General features: G+C 36.3%; 3 protein-coding genes across 5 annotated transcripts; 1 reads left to right on the forward strand and 2 right to left on the reverse strand.

Annotated features, from left to right (window-relative positions):
• Positions 1,242-2,275, reverse strand: LOC18610563 (nudix hydrolase 1). The gene is made up of 2 exons (XM_018116235.1): positions 1,892-2,275; positions 1,242-1,781 (listed from the first exon to the last, which is right to left on the reverse strand). Exons 1-2 carry the CDS (start codon positions 2,046-2,048, stop codon positions 1,459-1,461), a joined length of 480 nt encoding a protein of 159 aa, XP_017971724.1. The 5' UTR covers positions 2,049-2,275; the 3' UTR covers positions 1,242-1,458.
• On the reverse strand, positions 2,392-6,778 carry LOC18610564 (sialyltransferase-like protein 1). Its single transcript, XM_007046288.2, has 11 exons — positions 6,601-6,778; positions 6,402-6,514; positions 6,018-6,104; positions 5,849-5,926; positions 5,679-5,770; positions 5,346-5,547; positions 4,998-5,088; positions 4,457-4,515; positions 3,982-4,130; positions 3,397-3,478; positions 2,392-3,284 (listed from the first exon to the last, which is right to left on the reverse strand). Exons 1-11 carry the CDS (start codon positions 6,704-6,706, stop codon positions 2,901-2,903), a joined length of 1,443 nt encoding a protein of 480 aa, XP_007046350.1. The 5' UTR covers positions 6,707-6,778; the 3' UTR covers positions 2,392-2,900.
• Positions 9,796-20,943, forward strand: LOC18610565 (phosphoenolpyruvate carboxylase 4). Of its 3 annotated transcripts, none has more exons than XM_007046290.2 (20): positions 9,796-10,093; positions 10,910-11,073; positions 11,603-11,717; positions 12,086-12,163; positions 12,264-12,332; positions 12,500-12,578; positions 12,663-12,739; positions 12,850-12,945; positions 13,271-13,430; positions 13,843-13,974; positions 15,071-15,144; positions 15,232-15,510; positions 16,496-16,621; positions 16,712-16,813; positions 16,889-17,035; positions 18,110-18,208; positions 18,380-18,468; positions 19,071-19,197; positions 19,280-19,486; positions 19,936-20,943. In XM_007046290.2, the coding sequence occupies exons 1-20, from the start codon at positions 9,938-9,940 to the stop codon at positions 20,758-20,760; spliced, it is 3,201 nt and encodes a 1,066-aa protein (XP_007046352.2). In that variant the 5' UTR covers positions 9,796-9,937; the 3' UTR covers positions 20,761-20,943. The 3 variants fall into 3 exon arrangements, with proteins under 3 accessions (XP_007046352.2, XP_017971375.1, XP_017971376.1); XM_018115886.1 differs by having other exon boundaries at positions 13,271-13,412; XM_018115887.1 differs by lacking the exons at positions 9,796-10,093; positions 11,603-11,717 and having other exon boundaries at positions 10,998-11,073.

Raw genomic sequence — 21,489 nt, forward strand, 5'->3', positions numbered from 1 at the left:
TACCAGGTCACAAGGACTACCTGCAGAAAACAAACCAAGGAACCTCATATGATTTGTTATCAGTTGTATACGGTGGAGCATCAATGTCAAAAAATTACTATCTACTCGTAATTTGACAACGAAAACCTTGAGCCAATAAACTTCCTTCCTGTGAAAAGAATGAGCTAAGACAGGCCGCAATTATCTTTTTTATGGTATATGTTTGAAATTTTGAGCTTGGTATAGACCCCCAGGTCAAGGACTGATTGAGAAATTTGTCTCACTCCATTGCATACGCTCCACATGTGCTGCAGACAATCCTTAGGGTCAAACCTGGTTGAATTTCTGATCACCATTATTGAGTCCCATCCACATGAAAATAGTTAGAAAACCGGATGTTTAAGCTTTGTTTTTTCCAATTCATGGGACCAACCCAAATTCACAGATCAACTAATCCGGATCCCATGACTAGAAGCTGATGTTTAACTAACACTACAACAACAAAATATATAATTTCTTGTGTACCAACCACTTTGTATCATGCATGGTTCGCCCTGGACAGCTCGAGCAGAACATAAAAGCATATTCAGGTCAAGATTAAGCAAGAAGCAAGGCATTGAAAGAACAATAAAGCAGCCATTAAGCAAATAGCGCAGAAAGAAGATTTGCAAAATTTCGTCCGTGAGCGATGTATAGATAACCAACCAAAACTTATTTATAATAAAACAAGGTTATTGGTCCCGCCGAAAGATGAAGCAGGAGAAAGAGTTCACAAACCGAAAGAGACGGACCACTGATTAATAATAGTTAAAAAGCCAAGCAGAAAGAGAGGAAAGTCGATATGCTTTGATCAACACCCCACCCGCAACTGGCCTATAATTCCAATCCAAAAAGCTTTCATCCCTGTTTTCTGGAACTGGTGTTTTAAATCCCCAGAGTTTTACCACTTCTTTTCTTCTCTGGCTTTGGACTTTCTAATTAATGTGTTTATCTTATACAGCTTTGCCTTACACTTTGCACAAGCTGTTCAAGGTAGCGGATCATTTGTTTTTTAGTTGTTCCTTTTCAAAGCAAATTTGGAATAAGGTGTTGCTCTTACAAGAATCATCTAGGAATATACAATGTAATCACCAAGAGAAATGAAACTTTAGATTGAGACTCACAAAATACGCATCACTAAAGCCATTTTGCCAAGTCCTTCTAATTAAAAACACTTTAGTCATTCATACTCAGGAAACCTGGATTCATTTGTAAGATGTTCAAAAGAGAAACAGGAATCAGCCAAAATAACTTTGATCAATTATTGGTGAGTACAATGTAGATATGTTGACAGTGCCACCAAGCTCCATGAAAACTAACTCAGAAAAAGCCAACTCAGCTTTGAATACATCTACTCAAATCTTAACCAGGGTTCTTCACCGTACTCGTATGGGGGGTAGGTATTTCAATACTATATATTATAAGTCCACCTTATATGACTCATTGACCATCCAGTCCTAAAACGCATTCCGACGGAAAGGGATTGAAGCCAGATCGTACCATCTTCTCCAATGGCCAAAACAAAGGCTGGGGAAGATTATCCCAATCATACCAATCCCAGCCATGGCACTTGTTTGGCTCCAGGTTTTGTGGCACTTGATTAGGGTCCGCCAACACTGCACGCAGGAAGATGGTAACGTAATGGGCGGGCTTGGGTTCCTCCAGGAAGAGGTTGTTGGTCACTGTTAAGAAGTCTGCTTTACCCATTTCCAACCCGGTCTCCTCCTTCAGCTCTCTAGCACCGCACTCCTCAAAGCTCTCTCCTGCAAGCAATTCGTTTAGTTACTACTAACAATTTCTCAAACATAAAAGAACAAATTAAATTAAAAAAGGAAAACAATTCATTCATTTAAATATGTTGTGAGTTACGGACCAAACTCGAGGTGGCCGCCGGGGAGAGCGAAGGTGGAGTCACCGATGGAGGAGCGGCGGCGCCCCAACAGGACCGAGTTTCCTTTTAACACGAACAATACCACCCCTACTCGTGGTACGGGCTTCGTTTCCGCCATCATCACGACACTGTTTTGCATATTCTCTTTGCTATTCAACAGGTCCAAGCGTCCCGTTTGCTTCTCCTCCAATCCGATTTCCACCGTTGGCGGCGGAAAGTGAAAGCGGCCTTTTATAGGGGGATATTAAATATTTTAAACTTAACGCCGAAGGGGAGGAAGGGACGACGTCGTTTTACTCCGCAGACCGCGCTTTCCCCAGATAGGTGACATTTTCTGGCGTGGCAAAATGCAATTGGACAGCAAGGCCATAGGAAAGCGCTCTATAAAGTTTGAAAACATTGGTTGAAAATTCCTTTTCTTTTCTTTTTTAGCAAGAAACAGAGAAGAATAAAAACAAATTTAGTTATCATAGTAAATGGGATGACAGTATAAAAAATTTCAATTGGGAAGAACGAGTTTTAACTGTGCTCCCCATAAATAATACATTATCAAGAAGAAACCGGTTAAAGTTGATGACAAGAATCGAGTGCCTACTTAGTACTACACCCGGCAATTGCACCATTTCAAGTTTGCAAGGCTGCCTTTATGGAGATATTCTGATATAATTAGTAGGAGCATTACACACTTCATATCAGAAAAATAGAGAGCGAGGTGAACAAAACAAAACCTGTAATCATAGTTTGTCAGAGCAGTGACCACAGTTGTCTTCTATGGTTCCTTTTTCCCACTTAAGAGTCAAGAAACTTATAACACACTGCTTCAGGGGATGCATTCGGATTACTGTAAGATTTTCGAAATGGGAGAACACTATGAGCTCTCGACTTGGCAGATCTCTAGTCCAAAAAGGCCACCTGATTGCTGGTGATAAGATATGGGTTCTCCCAATCAAACCCCAAAGAATGCAGAAGGGGCACCAACATGTAGCATTTCTTATACCTCAGATTTTGAGGAATGCCTCACGCATACCAGATCGTCCAATTTGTTGCCATCCATTTTGTACAGAGAAACACCTTCCATTTGGTTATAATGATCTTGGGCTTCCTTTCTAAGACTCTCAAAAGGCATGATTTCCCATTTGCTGTAATTCGAATGTTTCCTAACCCGACTCATGTCTGAAGACCCTGAAATAGGCCCACTTTTGTCAGGGTCCACGTTGCCCCAAAACTTGCAACTATCAAACTGTCCCAACAGACCAGCTGCACCCCTTTTTAAGTGCAAGGCAGCTGCATGAGCTCTGCTTATCATTTCTCGACTTGGCACATCTGACCAGTCTTGCTTCCTCTTGGCTCTCATAGGAGAATGAATCCTGATAACCTGGAAAGCATATACCATGAATGTCACTCGATGGGATATTGTTTTGAGGCATACGGTGATAAAAATTGGAATTTAAAGCCTTCACAGTATTTTGTAGGGGCAAATATCATACACCAAGGCACTCTAGCAGTTGGTAGTATGCTCTTCCTTGAAGTGGATTATGCCCTTTCCTCGGTGTAGAGAAGTACCTTGTCCTACAAAAAACATTGTGAAAACCATAAGCAAGAAGTTGGGGGAAAAAGCAATAGCAAATCATCATATGTACAAGAAAAAAGACTCAAATTCACCAGGAAAAAAATAACAATAATAATGACTCAGTTGAAAAAGTGTTGGAGAACATATCACTGTTTTTCTACCACATACTCGTAATATTTCAAAGTCAACTTTCATCTTCTTCAAAAATTAACCAGCAATACAAACTTATGGACAGCAACGCTATATAACTAATTTCTGTTTTTCAGAATGCAAACTAGAAAATCTTAAGCATTCTTCTCAGATTGAACTCACAGAATTAAAGACAAAAATTTGTCTACAATACTATATTTAATACATTTAAGCCTCAAATTCAAAACAATTGGAGACAAACTGATAAAAGTAACAAGTAATTTTATATGAAAATCTTAATGTGGGGCACTAGATTCAGAAGAAAAAATAAATCCAACAGAGCTAAGGAGAAATAATAGAAGAATTAACTGACCATTCAGTGTAGCCTGGATCGACAGTGAAACCATATATATCAACAATGTCACACATAGAAAGTGCTAGCTCTATAGATTTCATTCCAGTTCCTTTCGCACCCCTACGTAGAACGATTCCTTGAAAGAGATAAACAGGATTTGGAATGCTCTGTGATGCAAATCAAACAAAATATTTAATTGTGACATGGAAAAACCAACTCATAAATTGAGTATTTGTTTGTGCAATCATCACAAGAAATGATAGTATTACTAAAAGCTACCCTAGCAAGAAACAAAACCAACAGCAAACAATTATAAATAACACTGAAGGTAGCACTCTTAAGAATCGCTGGCGTTTGATCTGATAACTGGTATTAACACTCCAAAATCGCATATGCCATCATAGCGGCCAACTTCAAATTCAGTTCTTTTTTCACTCAACCAGCTACTGAATACAAATAAACATTTTTTATTTCCTGAGATATGGACCCTCACCTTAATCATTGCATTAAAATCCCTATGGGTTACACTCTTGATTATAAGTACCTCATCATCTGCATGAAAAAACAAGCATGTGAGTATTTGTTTCAACATCATAGACGCCAATACATGCATGCATGCATGAAAACATGTTTGCTGATGAGAGCAATAGCAACAAATAACATAAAAGAGATACAGGAGATAGAGAAAACCAACAAAGTCAACCAGGTTAGCCTTGCCTTTTCCCACACTACAACACTGAAAACAAAGTAGAGGCTCATTTAGACACAACTACAAAGCTTATCATGACACCAACAAGTAATTCAAGTTTCATATTGAACTGATGCAGGCACAAAGGATAGCAAATTACATAATGCATCCACAATGAAATAGGAAAATAACAGATCCTATGACTCTCCCAAAGAACACAAATAACACACCACCGGAAAGAACGGTAGCTTTCTTTTTCCCCAATATGTAGAAAGGGAAATGAAAATAAGAGTATGCAAGATAAGATCCAAGACTTTATCAGTAACATTAACATAGACACACTCACCAGATCCATTGACAATCTTAACCATGTTTCGAGCAGCACCCCGTACTACAAGGCGGAAATCCCTCTTCAGACCAACATATTTGGCATATTTCTGTTGAGTGAGTGTTAAGGGAGATAAGCATTTTTTTTAGATTAAATACAAACTGACACCAGAAGAACAAAGACCCAAAGGAATGCCTAGTAGAACATGCATTTACGGAAGAAATTGCCTCAAGGGAGAATTGTTCATGTACTATTCCATTCCTTGAAGTGACATAGGGGAAAAGTAAATATACGGCAAGAAACAATATTGGAGCTATCAGAGAATTGGATTACTCATTTGGTTTTAGTATTAGATTTTCATTTTACCTCATTGACAGGAGCCTCATTGTCTCGAATAACAGCATCATGACTATCAATTTCTTTCCCAAACCTTGTCTTTAAGAGATCACCTGAGTTCCCAACAACCGCACATGTGCGAAACTGCCGTGGATGGAAAGGGGGCTTTGTTGGTAGAAGCAACTTAAGATGTTCTTCACAAAGAGTTCGATTGAAGCACTTATCAGCTCCCCTACAAGCCACAACAAACAAAGTTCACAAACTTACCTAATTCAGAAAAGCATATATTGCACCAAATTCTGTAAAACCAAATCTAAGAATCAGAGAAGATAAACTATAGAGTATTTTTCTAGAAAATCATACAATTGTGCAATCCTTTTTGCCGCATAGTCCAACCACCCATCTGGTCGAGCATCTAGATATTCTCTAGTCAACACTGTCGTCATGTTACGGTACTGCATTCATAAAGACACATCAGTACAAATGATCTCCTCAGGAGGCAAATATAACAAGAAGAAGGATTGGACATTAACCTGTTCCCACAATAGAATGGTATCGCAAACATCATAACTGTACTCCAATGGTTCAAAAACCTTAAACTGCGCATTATACTGCAACCAGAAAAGCATAACAATCAGCATTCAAGGACATTTGAATTGAGAAGAAAATTGAATCATGAAGAGAAAGTAAAGAGAGCCAGACCCAGGTGCTATTTGTGCCTGGAGGAAACTTAAGAACCAATTTGCAATGATCGATAATATGTGCAGTGAGTCCAAGTCCTCTGTTCGCCTACACCAATTCAAGCTCAGTAATATAATCAAAAAATGCACATTTCAGTAACAATATACAATTATCATTAACTAAACAGCCAAACATACAAAAATTCAAAGTAGTTTCCTTCTATTTAGCTAATGATTCAATTGAGCTAATTCTAGATCAAGCAGCATTCAGATTCAACAAAACTAATCCAAGCTTCTTCTTCTTCTTTCGTTCCATTTTCAGCAACATAAACTTAACAACAAAAGTCAAAATATCAAACTACTATCGAAGAATTAAGTATGAAAAGAACTGGGAAAAAGAACAAACCACGCATTGTTGAATGCTGCTCTGAAAGTCTGATAAAATCCTCACTTCCTCGGTGTCGAGATCAGATACCCGCACTTGTTCTTTACTGAGATCTACTTTTTTGTCACTAGGACCTGAGAAGGAAACATCGATTAGGCCAAGATTCGGAAAGAAGTAATAAAGGAAGAATCAACAGTTAACAATTTTCCAAGAAAAGAACCTGCGAAGAAAGAAGATTGGATTCCGAAAACAAGAAGAGAAAAAAATGCAGCAGCGCAAAGGAGAGGGAGAAGCGCGGGTTTCTTGTGAGAGTGATGAGACCTCATTGTTTTCCCACTTGGAATAAATCAGAGGCGCAGAGGTGACGTCGTCCTCTGTTTTTAGAGTAGATTTATCACTTTCTTTTTTTTCTTTCAACTGTTTTTAGTTGACGGGTCTTTGATTTTGAGACCAAATCAGAAAAAGAAACAGGGAGAATGGGCTATGCTAGTAGGTCCAAATTTTAGGAGTCCGAATCCAGCCCAAGACCCAAAGCCCATCGCAAACAAGAGAAAATGAGGGAATTTTTCAACATTTTTCATCTATGAAAGTGTATGATTGATTGATTGATGTCATCACTATTATCCCATTTTAGTTTCATTATTAGTTTTTAATTAGTATTTTATGTGAATTTTGAATTTTTTAATAAAAAATTAGAAAAAATATTCAAGAAAATTGTGGGGATAAATTTTCTTGAAAATAATTGATTGTTTTCATAAAACAACTCTATCTTTTATTAATTAATAGAATCATTATTTTATTATTACAAAATAGCCTTTAATTGATAAAATGAGAAAAAAATATTAAAATAATAATAAAAATTTTAAATATAAACAATTAACTTGACAAAGTAAGAAATTGAGTGTTTAAAATATAGGACAAGTAGGAAGGTGCATTGGTCGTTTCATTTGGAAATGCTTTAAAATCGAATTGTTTAAATCTATCATTGATTACCTATCGACACCGATCAATTGATCGATTGTAAAGGACCTATGGCTTGTCCCAAAGTATAAGTTATAAGCATACTCTACACTTACCATTGTATATAAATCTTGGGATCATTGATCTTTATAAAAAAAAATAAAATTGAATTACTATTTGCAAACATAGCTAAAAAAAGGCAATTGCCTTTTGCCATGTGCAAAGAATGGTGTCACGAGTTAAAACTCTTTATTTAAATATGTGATAGTTCGCATGGTATTTGAGTGAATGATTTTAAGCAAATCAGTTAACAATTCGTTCATATCTTATCAAATATCAACAATAATAACAAATTAAATTAAGACAACGCACATTGAAATCATAGAACATATCGAGTATCATATATGTAACCATTAAAATTAAATAAGAAAAAATATTTTATAAATATGAAAATAAATACAAATGGATCAAGACAGGCTATCGTCAAGCTATAAGGGCAGCCTTAGATAATTCATTACAAATATACCTTTACAAGTGAAACAGTCCAACAATTTATTAACTGCTCACTCTTATAAAAAGTTTACGAGATTTTACAAATATTTTAACAATACTCATTACAATGTTTGAAATAAAAATATTTTTGTTCTGAAAGGTTTTTTTCCTAAAAACTTAACAAGTATTTTTAAACATGTCACAATGAATCGTTATAATGTTTAAAAAGAAAATATTTATTTCATAAATACAAAAGACTCAATCTCTTATACAGTTTTAACCTATTATAATCCAAGACAAAATTGATTCATGACATCTGGCATGTGCTACATTTGCTACAATACAATACAAAACAAAATTACAAGAACCATATCTCTAATGACTCTTTATCTTGCCCACAAACATTTAATGGTGAGGGAAAAACTTGGCTCTCTGTGCATCCCAAAGATCAAAATTCATAGCCACGGCCGCCGGTACCCGATCACATTAACACACGAACGAAAAGGCAAAATGTTGAACAAACGAGGTCACAACCATATATGATTGATCGTAGGAAGTAGCAAAAGTTGATGATAAATCAAAACTTAGTGGAACCCACTGGAAAATTATGATTATATCCTTAGAACAGTAAATGCGATGTCATTTTGGCCGTATTGTGCATACGATTTTGGCCAAATGGGGTTGGACCATTGGAAGGTGGTGCTTGATTGATTTGACATTTTGTGGGACCAAAAGTATTGGGACCATTGAATCTCAATCAGCGGGATCAGATCATCTAGCTCAGCACACATTTGTCCGTTTTAATTCAGCATGACAAGTTGGAAAAAGGGCTTGCTAATTAGCTTATACAAAACAAGCATTCTTGCATTATGGGTAATTTTGATTGCTCATAGTATTGGAGTGAGACAATAGAGCAAGTCGATGGGAATATTTAGATTAGAGTAGAAGAAAGCTGAATTTGTGGGTGAAAAAAGGATCCCCCAGTCCTTTGCATTTTGGGGCTTAAATGATGCTGAAAGGCATCCTATCCATCATAATGACACCCCAACCATTCTTATTTATTATTATTATTAATGAAAATGGTGGGATTATTAAAACTTGGGTTGGTTTTAATGCCAGTAATTTTAATTTTGGACTCTTGCGATAATGATGTTAAATCCAACAGGGACCACATGACATGATCCCACCATTTTTATTATTATTATATACTTTGAATATGAATTAGGAAAAGGAACCACTCATTTTCACCAAAAAGTTTCATAAGCAATCAATGCTTATCTAATCTTTATTTATTTGTTTTCGTTATTGTTAAACGTCATTTGCACAATTAATTTTTTGACAAATAATAAAGTTTAATATAGTAAAAAAGTTCTTCTCATGTAAATGAGTATTTCATTTTTATTTTTATTCAAATAAACTCTTAATTTTAATTGAAAATTATTTAATATTTTATATTATCATGATATATGATATGATGACATAACAGTTTATAGATATATTTAATTTGATAATATAATCAAATTATCACCTCAACTTCTCGAGTCACATGTCACCTAAATAAAAAAATATTAAATTTAGTAATAATTAATTTTCGGTTAGAGTCAAAGATTTATTTGGATACAAATTTAAAGCAAAAATCTAATTTAGATGCTACAAAAGAAGTATAATCATAAAATAAGAAGATACTCCGGGAATCTTACATTTATGAGCGAATCTGATGAAAGTATAATTCCCATTGACATAATAAAACCGAAATGAAAAGAAAAATGAAAAAGTGAACATGGTGACGTGGCCCGGGAGATGGGCACGGTTTCAGTGCTACCAGGAGACCTGAGAAAAACAGGCCGGCAATGTCGCAAGAGATAGCCACGTGTCTGGAATCCTTGGCATCACTTGCGGGTAAAAATTATAGGCCCCACATTAACAGAAATATTCGTACCACTACTGCCCATTTCAAGTTTTTTTAACGGAGATGCTGTTGCTCATTGCTGACTCATAGTATCATAATTCATAGAAACTCATATACATTCACCTCTCCCCCTCCCTCTTCCTCTGCTGCTTCGACTCACTTTTTTTTTTCTCGGTTTCGATTTGGCAGCAAAGCAATGACGGACACGACGGACGATATAGCGGAGGAAATCTCATTTCAGAGCTTCGAGGATGACTGTAAGCTGCTGGGGAATCTGCTCAACGATGTCTTGCAGAGAGAAGTAGGCGGCCAGTTTATGGACAAGCTCGAGAGGAATCGGCTCCTCGCTCAGGTCTGGTTCGGCTGCTCTATATCATCTTTGCCTTTTTCTGTTTCTCTAATTCATTCGTTTATTTGATTTCGTTGCGTGTTTTCTCATTTCTCTTTTGCTGTTTATGAAATAAAACAGAGAGACCAAGGTTACCGTCCGAACAAAATAATTGTTTAAAAATGGAAAAGCAAAAAAAAAAAAAAAAGAATACTGTGTTTATTTTTGTGGTTGCTTTTTTCTTTTTCATCTTGTCGATGGTGTCCTTTTGAGTGTTTCTTCTGCAGATTTCTTTCCTGTTTAATTGTTATTTTCTGCTTTTTTTTAAAAAAAATTTTGCTAATGCTTCTGTTTGGTTGCTTAGAAAGTGGTGGAAAAGAAACGTAAGTGTGGAAGGAAGGTGTGGCAAAGTTACGGTTTACGATGATTTAGTTTGAAAACAAAACCGATAAATCAACTCAGACAAATAACTAATTTGTTTTTCTTCCTAAAAAAAGTCTTTACTAGTATATCTTTTTGTTAGCTCTTTCCTTTATTGTTTTTCTTTTTTGGAGATGTTATTTGATTCTGTTTGATTGCTGAGAAATTATACTCAAACGAGAAGTGGAAAATAAAGGAAGAGGAGAAATTCTATTTTGTACTTTTAGGATACTATATTTATTTACTTGTTTCTGGATAAAAGTTAAATTAACTGAATCAAAGCTTGATTGTCTATTTTCTTTGTGTGCAAGTGCATGTTAGAATTTGACTTTACATTTTCTTTCCTACCATTTTCCACAAAGCAAACAAAGGGAAAAGATTTATTGAGAATGATTTTTTCCTAGTTTTTTGATGTTGTAGAGTGCTTCTAATATGCGGTTGTCCGGGATAGAGGATATGGCAGAGTTGCTAGAGAAGCAGCTAGCATCTGAGATATCGAAGATGACATTAGAGGAAGCCTTGACATTGGCTCGTGCTTTTAGCCATTACCTCAATTTGATGGGAATTGCTGAGACCCATCACAGGTAATGGGATGTAGGTTATCAACTGTTGACATTTCATGAGTTCATTTCACTTGTTAATTTCTAAGGAATAATGCATGTAGAATTGTAGACCCTCTGTTGCACTTGAATTATTTTAAAGTTTTATGTATGTAACTTCAGGTAGATTTTCTTTTTCAACAACTCTGAGTGGTGCGAAAATTTTTTTATGTTAGTTTGTCGTTTCTAATCGAAACTCTGGAAATGGTTTCCTTTCTCAAGCATTTTTCCTCTGCCTTCCTCATTTATTCTGTGAATCAGTGGTGGATGAACTATAAAGGAATAGGCCATGTTAATTTCTAAGTGCCTACTTACAAAAGCATGCATTGCATTTCGGATTTCCGGTAAAAGTAATGCAAACAAATCAGGAGACATACTATATATAAGGTGTCCTGCGTTTTCCTTTTAATGTGATATTATTATTTCTTTTAGTTTTTGCTAATGCAAAACAACTTTATAATAGTTTATATTTTATCAGAAAACTGGAATAACTTAAGACATAATAATTTTGTAGGGTTCGTAAGGGGAGAAATGTTACACATCTATCAAGATCTTGTGATGACATTTTCAACCAGTTGGTTCAGGGTGGCATTTCTCCAAATGACCTTTATAACACTGTTTGCAAGCAGGTGTATTTTCTTCTCATTGCTTTTGGTTTAGTTTTCTTCAAAGCCTTGTTCAGTAATTTATCCAAAGAAAAAAATTGCCTTGTTCAGTTGCCAAATCCAACAATACCAATTAGCAAAGAATATTAAGTATTAGAAGCTTCAACTTCTCAGTGTGTTTCTGAGAGAAGTGTGAAACTCACCTCAGCGAAGCCAAACAAACGTGAGCTTGTCTTACAACTTTAACTAAAAGCTATCAAGTTTACCAATTTCCCCTCATTTTTGTACAAACTATTGAAGAGTAACATAATTGCAATATTAAGACCAGTGATGCCAAAAAGTTGTTCACTTCTTTATTTTTTATCTTAAACTCTAAATTCTTTTTGCTGCAGGAGGTTGAGATTGTTCTTACTGCACATCCCACCCAAATTAACCGACGTACCTTACAATATAAACATATAAGAATTGCTGTAAGTTCCTTAAATGGCTATGCTGAAAATTGTTAATTACTTGAGTCTTGAAATTATGTTAGAGCTATATATCTGAATGTCTGCCTATCTTTCCTTGCAGCATCTGTTAGAATACAATGACCGACCTGATCTTGGTCATGAAGATCGAGAAATGCTAATTGAAGATCTGGTATTTTTCCCCAATGCATTGTTTTTTGACCCCTCTCCAGGAAAATAAAGGGAAATGGGGGTGGGGGGTTGGTGTTTCTACTATTGTGGTGATCATGTGAAAAAATGTCTTCCAGTTTTTGTTTATTTGTTTATTTTTTTAACCACGATTGCTTTTGTCATTTGTAGATGAGAGAGATAACATCTATATGGCAGACTGATGAACTTAGACGCCACAAACCTACTCCTGTAGATGAAGCCAGGGCTGGTATATCACTTTACATATATTAGAAATCGCATGCTTTATTTCTTGTAAAAGATTCTATATGACAATAATATTATTTTTGATCAGGTTTGAACATTGTGGAGCAATCCCTTTGGAAAGCTATACCTCATTACTTACGTCGTGTTAGCAATGCTCTAAAGAAAGTGGGATAGCAATTTTTGTTTTGAAGCTAATAGGCTCTTTGAATATATAGACGATCTTTCTTGGCTTTCTCAGTCTCATTATTTCTTTGCTTCATCAATTTCTTTTACAGCATACAGGAAAGCCACTTCCACTAACATGCACCCCAATAAAGTTTGGTTCTTGGATGGGGGGGGATAGGGATGGAAATCCTAATGTCACAGCAAAGGTGACGCTCTTTACATCCTTTTACTTTCTAGCTCTTTCATGGCTGCTTTAAAACTGGCTTATATGCTAAAAATTGAACGACTCTTTCATTTTGGGAATGCTCTTTGGAACCTCTGTTTTGGAATTTCTAGGTTGATACTTATTCTTTTCTTTTTTGTTGAGATTTCATGTTCCTCTTCCCACCTTGTCTATGTTACAACTATTGATTCCTAGCATTCTCTGAAGAAGTACCTATCTTTATAATTCCATCCAGAATTTCTATTTTCTTCTACTCTGACCAAGTACCTAATGCCTTCATTTTTTTTCTCTTCTTCTCATTGTTTCAGGTAACGAGGGATGTCTCACTTTTGTCTAGGTGGATGGCCATTGATCTGTACATCCGTGAAGTTGATAGCCTTAGATTTGAACTATCCATGAACCAATGCAATGATAGGTTATCCAGATTGGCTCATGAAATTCTAGAAAAAGGTGTGGGCTGTTTGGCAGGTTTATGTTCTTTTCAACCTCAAAACAAGTATTCTAGAATTTTATGGTTCTTATATCAGTTTGATCTTATCTTATGCTAATTGAAGACTACCTACTCTTAGGGGGCTAAAGTCATGCGCATGTAGCTTCGAAAGTGTTAAGATGAACATAAATCTAGTTGGCCTTGATAACCAAATATGTCAATTCGGCACATTGTTTTGAAGATTATTTTTCAAATTCATTGAAAGAAACCTAAACTTGAAGATATAACTGATGTTAGGAACATGCTTTTGATTCTATTCGTGAACTTCTTGGTCATTTCTAGAATGCTTTTGATTCTATTAGATTTTGGATTATAATCTGTTTTAATTTTCTGAATCTCAATCCTTTTACTTCTTCTGAAATCTGAGAGTAGGTTTTGTTTTATCTTCAGAAACCTCATCGGAGGACCTGCATGAGAGTCGGAACCAATCTTTAAGCCGAAGTCAATTCAAGCTTCATGGCCAACAAGCTCCATCCCTTCCTACCCAACTTCCAGCTAGAGCAGATCTACCCGCCTGCACTGGTATATACATAAATAGAAAAGCAAAGTAGTTTTGGTCCTTTTTCACTTTGGGAAATACTCTTGCACCCTTATTTTTGCATATACTTTTGGAGAGTTTTTGGTCTCTCTAATTATTATGATATTTGAGGAGCCCTCCATTAAACATGTGAAACATTGTTCTTTTTTTTTTTTTGTTTCGATCAGACAAATGAATTGCTCTCGAACTGTCCTACAATGTAACGAATTATGTGTTAGGAGTGAAGCCAGAAATTTTCATAGGCAGTGCCAAAGTACATTGTTAGAAATAATGAAAAGTGAAAACTTCAAATAGAAGATAGTTATTTTTGGATTAGAAATGGTATATTGCTATTTCTTTAAGATTGAATCATAATCTGTCTTTTGGAAGGAATAGAATATTATCTAATTATCATCGTTTTCAAGCATGAGCACAAGAATATATGGTATTGAATTACTAGTTGATCGTAACAATCATAAGCATAATAGAAATGAATTAATTATTCATGAAAACTTTTAATTATATACATATTACTTAATTTCAATAAATGAACAAGTATATATATTTAGTTACTTTTTGCTACAAGAGAAGATTACCATGGCACTAGACCTTGTCCATTTCTCTCTTTACCATTTTTACTTGTCTCTAAAGCTGTCTAAAGGATTTCATGTGCTATTATGATTATATGTGTAGAATTTAGATGAGGATGATATACAAAATTAGAAAAGGAACAATACTTTTTGCTTGTCTCTGGCTCTGCTGCTCTAAGATGGAAAATGATTAATCAATCACAAAGGATTTGTGTAGCCGGTAATAAAAATTTTGTTTTTGTGGTGCTGGTGTCGTGGTGGTTTGGGATGCTCTTATAAGATTTATCTTCCTTCTCAGAATTGAGACAAATATTCACATGGGATATGGGGACTAACAAAGTTCAATTTTGTCAGTAACATTTCATGCTATATCTAGTCCTACACAATCCGTTCACAGCTATGAGCCTAGATATTACTTTTCTTTTTCTTTGGTCATGCCATTAATCTATTCCTTTGTTTAGAACTGATACTCTTTCATTGAATAATTTTATCTGACTGTTTATTCATACAGATTACAATGATGGTGGATCTCAGTATCCAAAACTAGAATTCCCCAGGACTGATTACATGCCATTAAGTCGTCAGGTGAGGTCATCCCTCATAGCTTTTGGCTGTTTAAATGGTTCTTTGTTTATCATCATAGCTAACAATTAGTTGAAAATTAACTTTTAGGATGGTCAGGGCTCTTCTAGTTCAGAAATTTCATCGAAGGATTCTAGTGAAAATCTACGCAAATTATTGGCAAATGGAAGTGTTTCTAACTCCAACGGGTCACAATCAGCTGTCACGCCACGGGGTTCTTTCTCCTCTGGTCAGCTTCTAGCTCAGAGGAAATTATTTGCAGAATCTCAGATAGGAAGGTCCAGCTTCCATAAGCTTCTTGAGCCAAGTTCGTCTCTACGTCCTGGAATTGCTCCCTATCGAATCGTTCTTGGAGATGTCAAGGAAAAGGTATTGCTTCTTTTTCGGCTGCCTTTATGAGTTAAATTATGTAATAGCCAAAGTAAAGTTCTGGTTCATGGAGCATGAACCACGTGTATTTATGGCTTGCTCAAAGAGAGCATGTCCCTTTTCTGTTTTGGAAATGCTGATTTAGTTCTTATAGAGGGTATTTAGATTTTAATTTTTGTCTGGCATATGGTCTTGCTCTTAGAATTGAGCTAAAGGCATCAATAACAAGATGGATAAGAAATGATATTTCCTGTTCTATGTATGTTGGAAATGGTGTTAAATAAAATCCGAAAACCTGGAAGATTTAAAATGTTTACGATCGTGTCAATTTTAGTTTTAAGGAAATGGAAACCCTTATGGAGATGCATTTGGCAAAATGTGCTGATGATAATGGCTAAATGACTGAAAAATAATTTGACAGTTTTGGATTTCAATTAATTAGGCTATGATAGGGTTACATCTATCATTTGAAATCGTAAGGCAATAGAAATTTAACACTTTTTGCCAGGTTTGTAGGCTAGGCTGCAAAATTTGATATTTTTGTGAAAATGATCTTTGAAATACCTTATATTTTAGGACCATTACAACAATAGCAGTTGAGGCAGACAATTGCCTCGACTGGCACCGTAAAGGAAAAGCTTATCTGGAATTTCAAGATTATTTCGAGTAGGGAACGAAACAAATTATAATTAAGTGTCATGCTTATTCTGCAGAGCTAGTTTTGCATGTAAAATTAGTGCTGGAGTCATGTTCAGAAGGTGTGAAACAATGATTATGCTCATTACATGTAAGATAATATTGACAGAAAATGAAATGGATTTCATTGAAGGTTTGTAATCTGTCTATTGATAATTTATTTTCACAACTGGTGATCAATTAGTTGTAGTTATTGAAACATGGGCTGTGGAATTTATTTTTTTGGTAAATCGGTCTTTAATATCCACAGTATGATAGTGTGTTTGTGTTCGATGACCTGTAATTTCAGCTCATGAAAACACGAAGACGGCTGGAACTTCTTCTGGAGGATCTTCCCTGTGAATATGATCCTTGGGATTACTATGAAACAACAGATCAACTTCTGGAACCGCTGCTTCTATGTTATGAGTCTCTGGTAATTACTCCAGTTTCCCATGTCCTGCTGTAGGAAGAAAGGTCATGCTGCTGTTAAAATGTATTAATGTGCTTTAATTAAAATTCGCAGCAATCATGCGGGGCCGGGATATTAGCGGATGGTCGGCTTGCTGACCTGATTCGGAGAGTTGTCGCCTTTGGAATGGTGTTAATGAAGCTTGATTTGCGTCAGGTGCATTTTGGTTTCAGTTATATTCTGGGACCTGCTCATGTTTTGTGTTCTAGCTAAACTTTTGTCAATGTACAGGAATCTGGTAGGCACGCTGAAACACTTGATGCAATTACCAGATATTTGGATATGGGTACTTATAGTGAGTGGGATGAAGAAAAGAAACTTGAGTTTTTGACAAAAGAGCTAAAGGGGAAGCGACCACTAGTTCCTCCTACTATAGAGGTAAGGTGTTTCAAAAGTATATTGTAATGTATAGTGGCTAGCCAGGAACTTTGATAGCAGGGGCCGAGGCATGTACGAAATGCATATATACGAACATACTTCTCACAACAGCATCATTGTGACTAAATAAATAAAGTAACCCAAACCCGAAATAACTGAATAAAAATGAATGGATATGTGAGTTAACGTGAACTTGAAATGATTCAAAATTAAACAACTCAAATCTAAAAGTAACTAACTCGAGACAGCTTAGGACCCGAATCCAATTCGACCTGCTTGATTGCCACTTGTAATCATCACAAATAATAACAATAGTAAAGAGAATTTGAATAACCTGCCTACAATCAGTAGTCCTTAAGCGTAAGAACAAAAATATATTGCATAATGCCTCAAAATCAACTCTAGGTGGTTGCAAGGTTTTGATTGTCGAGGTCGTAGGGTGGCTGAAAGCAAACTTGTGCAAAATGTTAGGCTGTTGGTTGGTTGAAGGAAACGGGAATAATCTTGATTCCAAGGCATTTTTTGTCCCAAAAATGTGAACAATAAGGACACATTTCGTTACAAAAGTCAGATTATCATGGTAATATCAGATTACGATATCAATAGATCTTCTTAGATTCTCATTTTTTGTGGGAACATAATATGCCAAGGGAACCCAACATGCCTACTATGTCGAATTCCTTGAACAAGCCAAACTTGGGACACATGGCCAAGCAAACTTGCATGGTTATAGTTCCTTAGACAACCCTCAATCTAGTTTCAAATTTAAGAATAAAAAAGGGTTGTGGGAGGTTGGTTAGTCTTTATACACCTTAATTGATGAGAATGTGAAAGTAGCTACACTGATCCACACGTCTTGCAATTATCATGCACCGCCTCTCCTTAAGGCCTTGATGGTTTTTGCATTGGTGCATACGTCTTAGGGGCGCATTATTTGAGTTTAGAAGATGGTGCCTTCTTTCCTGCAATATTTCAATCAAATGGTAGAACAAAGTCTTTCCTTTCTTATATTTTCCCTTTCGTTTAATTGCTTTAATTAACGTGTAGCTCTTCTTTCAACTGGATATTTTCCAGGTTGCTCCTGATGTTAAAGAAGTGTTAGATACCTTCCGCGTTGCTGCCGAACTAGGAAGTGATTCTCTTGGAGCATATGTGATATCTATGGCATCCAATGTATGATTTACTAAAACTATTCTATCTTTTAAAATATTTTCTAAGATCTGCAGTTGATAGCAGAACCTTTTTTATTTTTCCTTTCGTCATTTAATTTCTTTTGAAGAACTTTGCCTATATTCTTATATGGGACAAAACGAAACACTGTTACCCATACCTCCTGATTGGCAGGCAAGCGATGTCCTTGCTGTGGAGCTTCTGCAGAAAGATGCTCGACTTGCTGTTAGCGGGGAATTAGGGAGACCATGTCCTGGTGGAACGTAAGTTTGCACCTCTTAGAAGTTGATACTCATATGCTCTTAGATATATTCAATGGTATCATATTTTAGAAGTAGGATTGCACAATAATATGTTTGTCTGAATGGATAACTATGATTTCCCCTGGGATTTAAAGTTTTTTTTATCTCGAACTGGTTCTGGTTTTTTGCATCCACTTTCTCTAAATATGATTAAAATTCTGGGCTACTCTTTTATCATGGATGATCCTATATGCTCTTGTAGAGGAGTGGCTGAATGCATAGCTGAAGGTTGTCCCTTTGCATTTCTTTTTTTTTTTTTTTTTGATTGAGAAGAGGGGCCTGGGGATTTGGAGTGGGATGGGAAGCTTTAAATTACAAGATATTTTTGTTTCAGAAGAAATCAGAACCTTTTAAATCACTATTTAATCGCCTGTAGATATTTACTGTGGAAAGAATAATAGATCAATAATAAAGCATTACTGAAGGGGAAAAATGAGAGCTCATCTTACATTGCGGTTTGACACGTTCAGTAATGGGTAAATGATCTAGCACAACTCTGGCACTGTTTATTTTAGACATGTATACATACTTACTACATTTCTCTATCTATATCTTTTGAGAAGGTTGCGTGTGGTTCCCCTGTTTGAAACTGTAAAGGACCTCAGAGGAGCAGGTTCAGTGATCAGAAAATTATTATCAATTGACTGGTATCGGGAGCACATTATAAAGAACCATAATGGGCATCAAGAAGTATGTTGTTTCTATGGCCATTTGTAAGATCTATTTTGAAGTTCTCATTGATCTCTTGTGTTTACAAAGTTATTTTAAACAGGTGATGGTTGGATATTCTGATTCGGGTAAAGATGCTGGGCGCTTCACTGCTGCATGGGAGCTTTACAAAGCCCAAGAGGATGTTGTTGCTGCTTGCAATGAGTTTGGAATCAAAGTTACTCTTTTCCATGGCCGAGGAGGGAGTATTGGTCGTGGTGGTGGTCCAACATACCTTGCCATTCAGTCCCAACCACCTGGTTCTGTAATGGTGAGTTGTCAATTTAGTTGATATCTCAGAAATTTGGTGTTGTGATTGAACTATTAACTTAATACTCCATATTTTTGGAGATAAGCTTGTATTCGAACAATTGAAAGGTAATAAATTACAATAACTTATTTGATTGTCTCTTGTTGTGAATTGTGATGAAGTTACTCTGTCCCTTCAATTTACAGTTTGCTACTTTTTGTTAACTTGGAAAGATGAATTCTTGAGTTCCCGAGTCCTGTTATTCTATTGTCCCAAGGTAGAACTTATGTATTACGCATTGTGTTTCATTGATTTCATAAACTAACACTTGTGGTCTACCATTAACTTTAATGACGTTGAATGTTGTAGCAAAGCCTTTCTGAGCTAAACTTATGTTGCATTGGGATATCTTTGCTATTAGGCATATTTTCTGTGGTTTGTGATTGATAATGCCATTGATGAATTGGCAGGGCACACTTCGCTCGACAGAGCAAGGGGAGATGGTGCAGGCGAAATTTGGTTTGCCACAGACTGCCATTAGACAGCTAGAAATATACACAACTGCTGTGCTCCTCGCAACTCTGCGTCCCCCGCAACCACCTCGAGAACAAAAATGGTGTAATCTCATGGAGGAGATCTCAAAAATCAGTTGCCAGAATTACCGAAGCACAGTGTATGAAAATCCAGATTTCCTTGCCTACTTCCATGAGGCTACACCCCAGGCTGAACTGGGCTTTCTTAACATAGGAAGCCGCCCTACAAGAAGAAAGGCCTCAACAGGAATCGGACATCTTCGAGCTATTCCATGGGTATTTGCATGGACCCAGACCAGATTTGTTCTTCCAGCTTGGCTTGGTGTTGGAGCTGGTTTAAAGGGTGTTTGTGAGAAGGGTCACACAGAGGACTTGAAAGCCATGTACAAAGAATGGCCATTTTTCCAATCTACAATCGACCTTATAGAGATGGTTTTAGGAAAGGCCGATTTTCCAATAGCCAAGCATTACGATGAAGTGCTAGTGTCTGAGAGCAGGCGGGAACTGGGTGCGGAACTTAGGAGGGAGCTGATGATGACAGAAAAGTATGTATTGGTGGTTAGTGGACATGAGAAACTATCTGAGAACAATCGAAGCTTGAGAAGGCTGATAGAGAGCAGGCTCCCGTATCTCAACCCCATGAACATGTTGCAAGTGGAGGTTCTTAGGAGGCTTAGATGTGATGATGATAACAAACAACTTAGAGATGCATTGCAAATTACTATAAATGGAATTGCAGCAGGGATGAGGAACACCGGTTAAGTTAACTCTCATGAGTAGTAGTAATCTTTTGTCTTGGTAGCTGAGTTAATGACTGTACTTGGGGCTATGTTTTTGTGAAAACTAAATTCAGATAGCAACGTGCTTTTGGTCAGTGCAACGGTGAACGCTTTCCCACCTTTCAGTTTGAATCTCTATCATATAGTTTATGCCAGAGTTGCTTTATATTACTGCAATGGCGCCTAATCTGAGAGTTTGCAGTTTGCATCGAGTAGAGATCGCCAATAACCGGATTTCTTATCTCACGATGCCTCCTGCCTTTCTCTGTTGGCTACTTCTTGCTATCGAATTGCCAAAAGTTTATAATTAATTATAGATGATTTGCTTTTCCCAAAATTGAACTCCATGAATGAAAATATACTAGATTCACTATCGAGTTTAATTTGGCCGTTTTAATGACAGTATTAAACACCTCGTGTCATGTTATTTGTTTAGTATATTTAAGATCTTGATATGTTTAATTAACCATATTTTATTTGTATTAGCTTATATAATTGTTAATAATTAAGACTCCTAAACACAAATGGTCAACTTTAAGATTCAATGTCAAAGGGTCTTTAAGATGGATCTAGCTTGAACCCAGCAGTACCTTTATTTTGCCCTGACCAGTAGTATTACTTTGTGTCAAATAAAGCTGCACCCATACTAGCAAATTATTGGAGGCTCCATCAGTAATGTCGTAACGTGCAACAGCTTGTCCCGCTGCAAATT

The sequence above is a fragment of the Theobroma cacao genome, chromosome 2 (genome assembly GCF_000208745.1).
Source record: "Theobroma cacao cultivar B97-61/B2 chromosome 2, Criollo_cocoa_genome_V2, whole genome shotgun sequence".
NCBI lineage: Eukaryota > Viridiplantae > Streptophyta > Magnoliopsida > Malvales > Malvaceae > Theobroma > Theobroma cacao.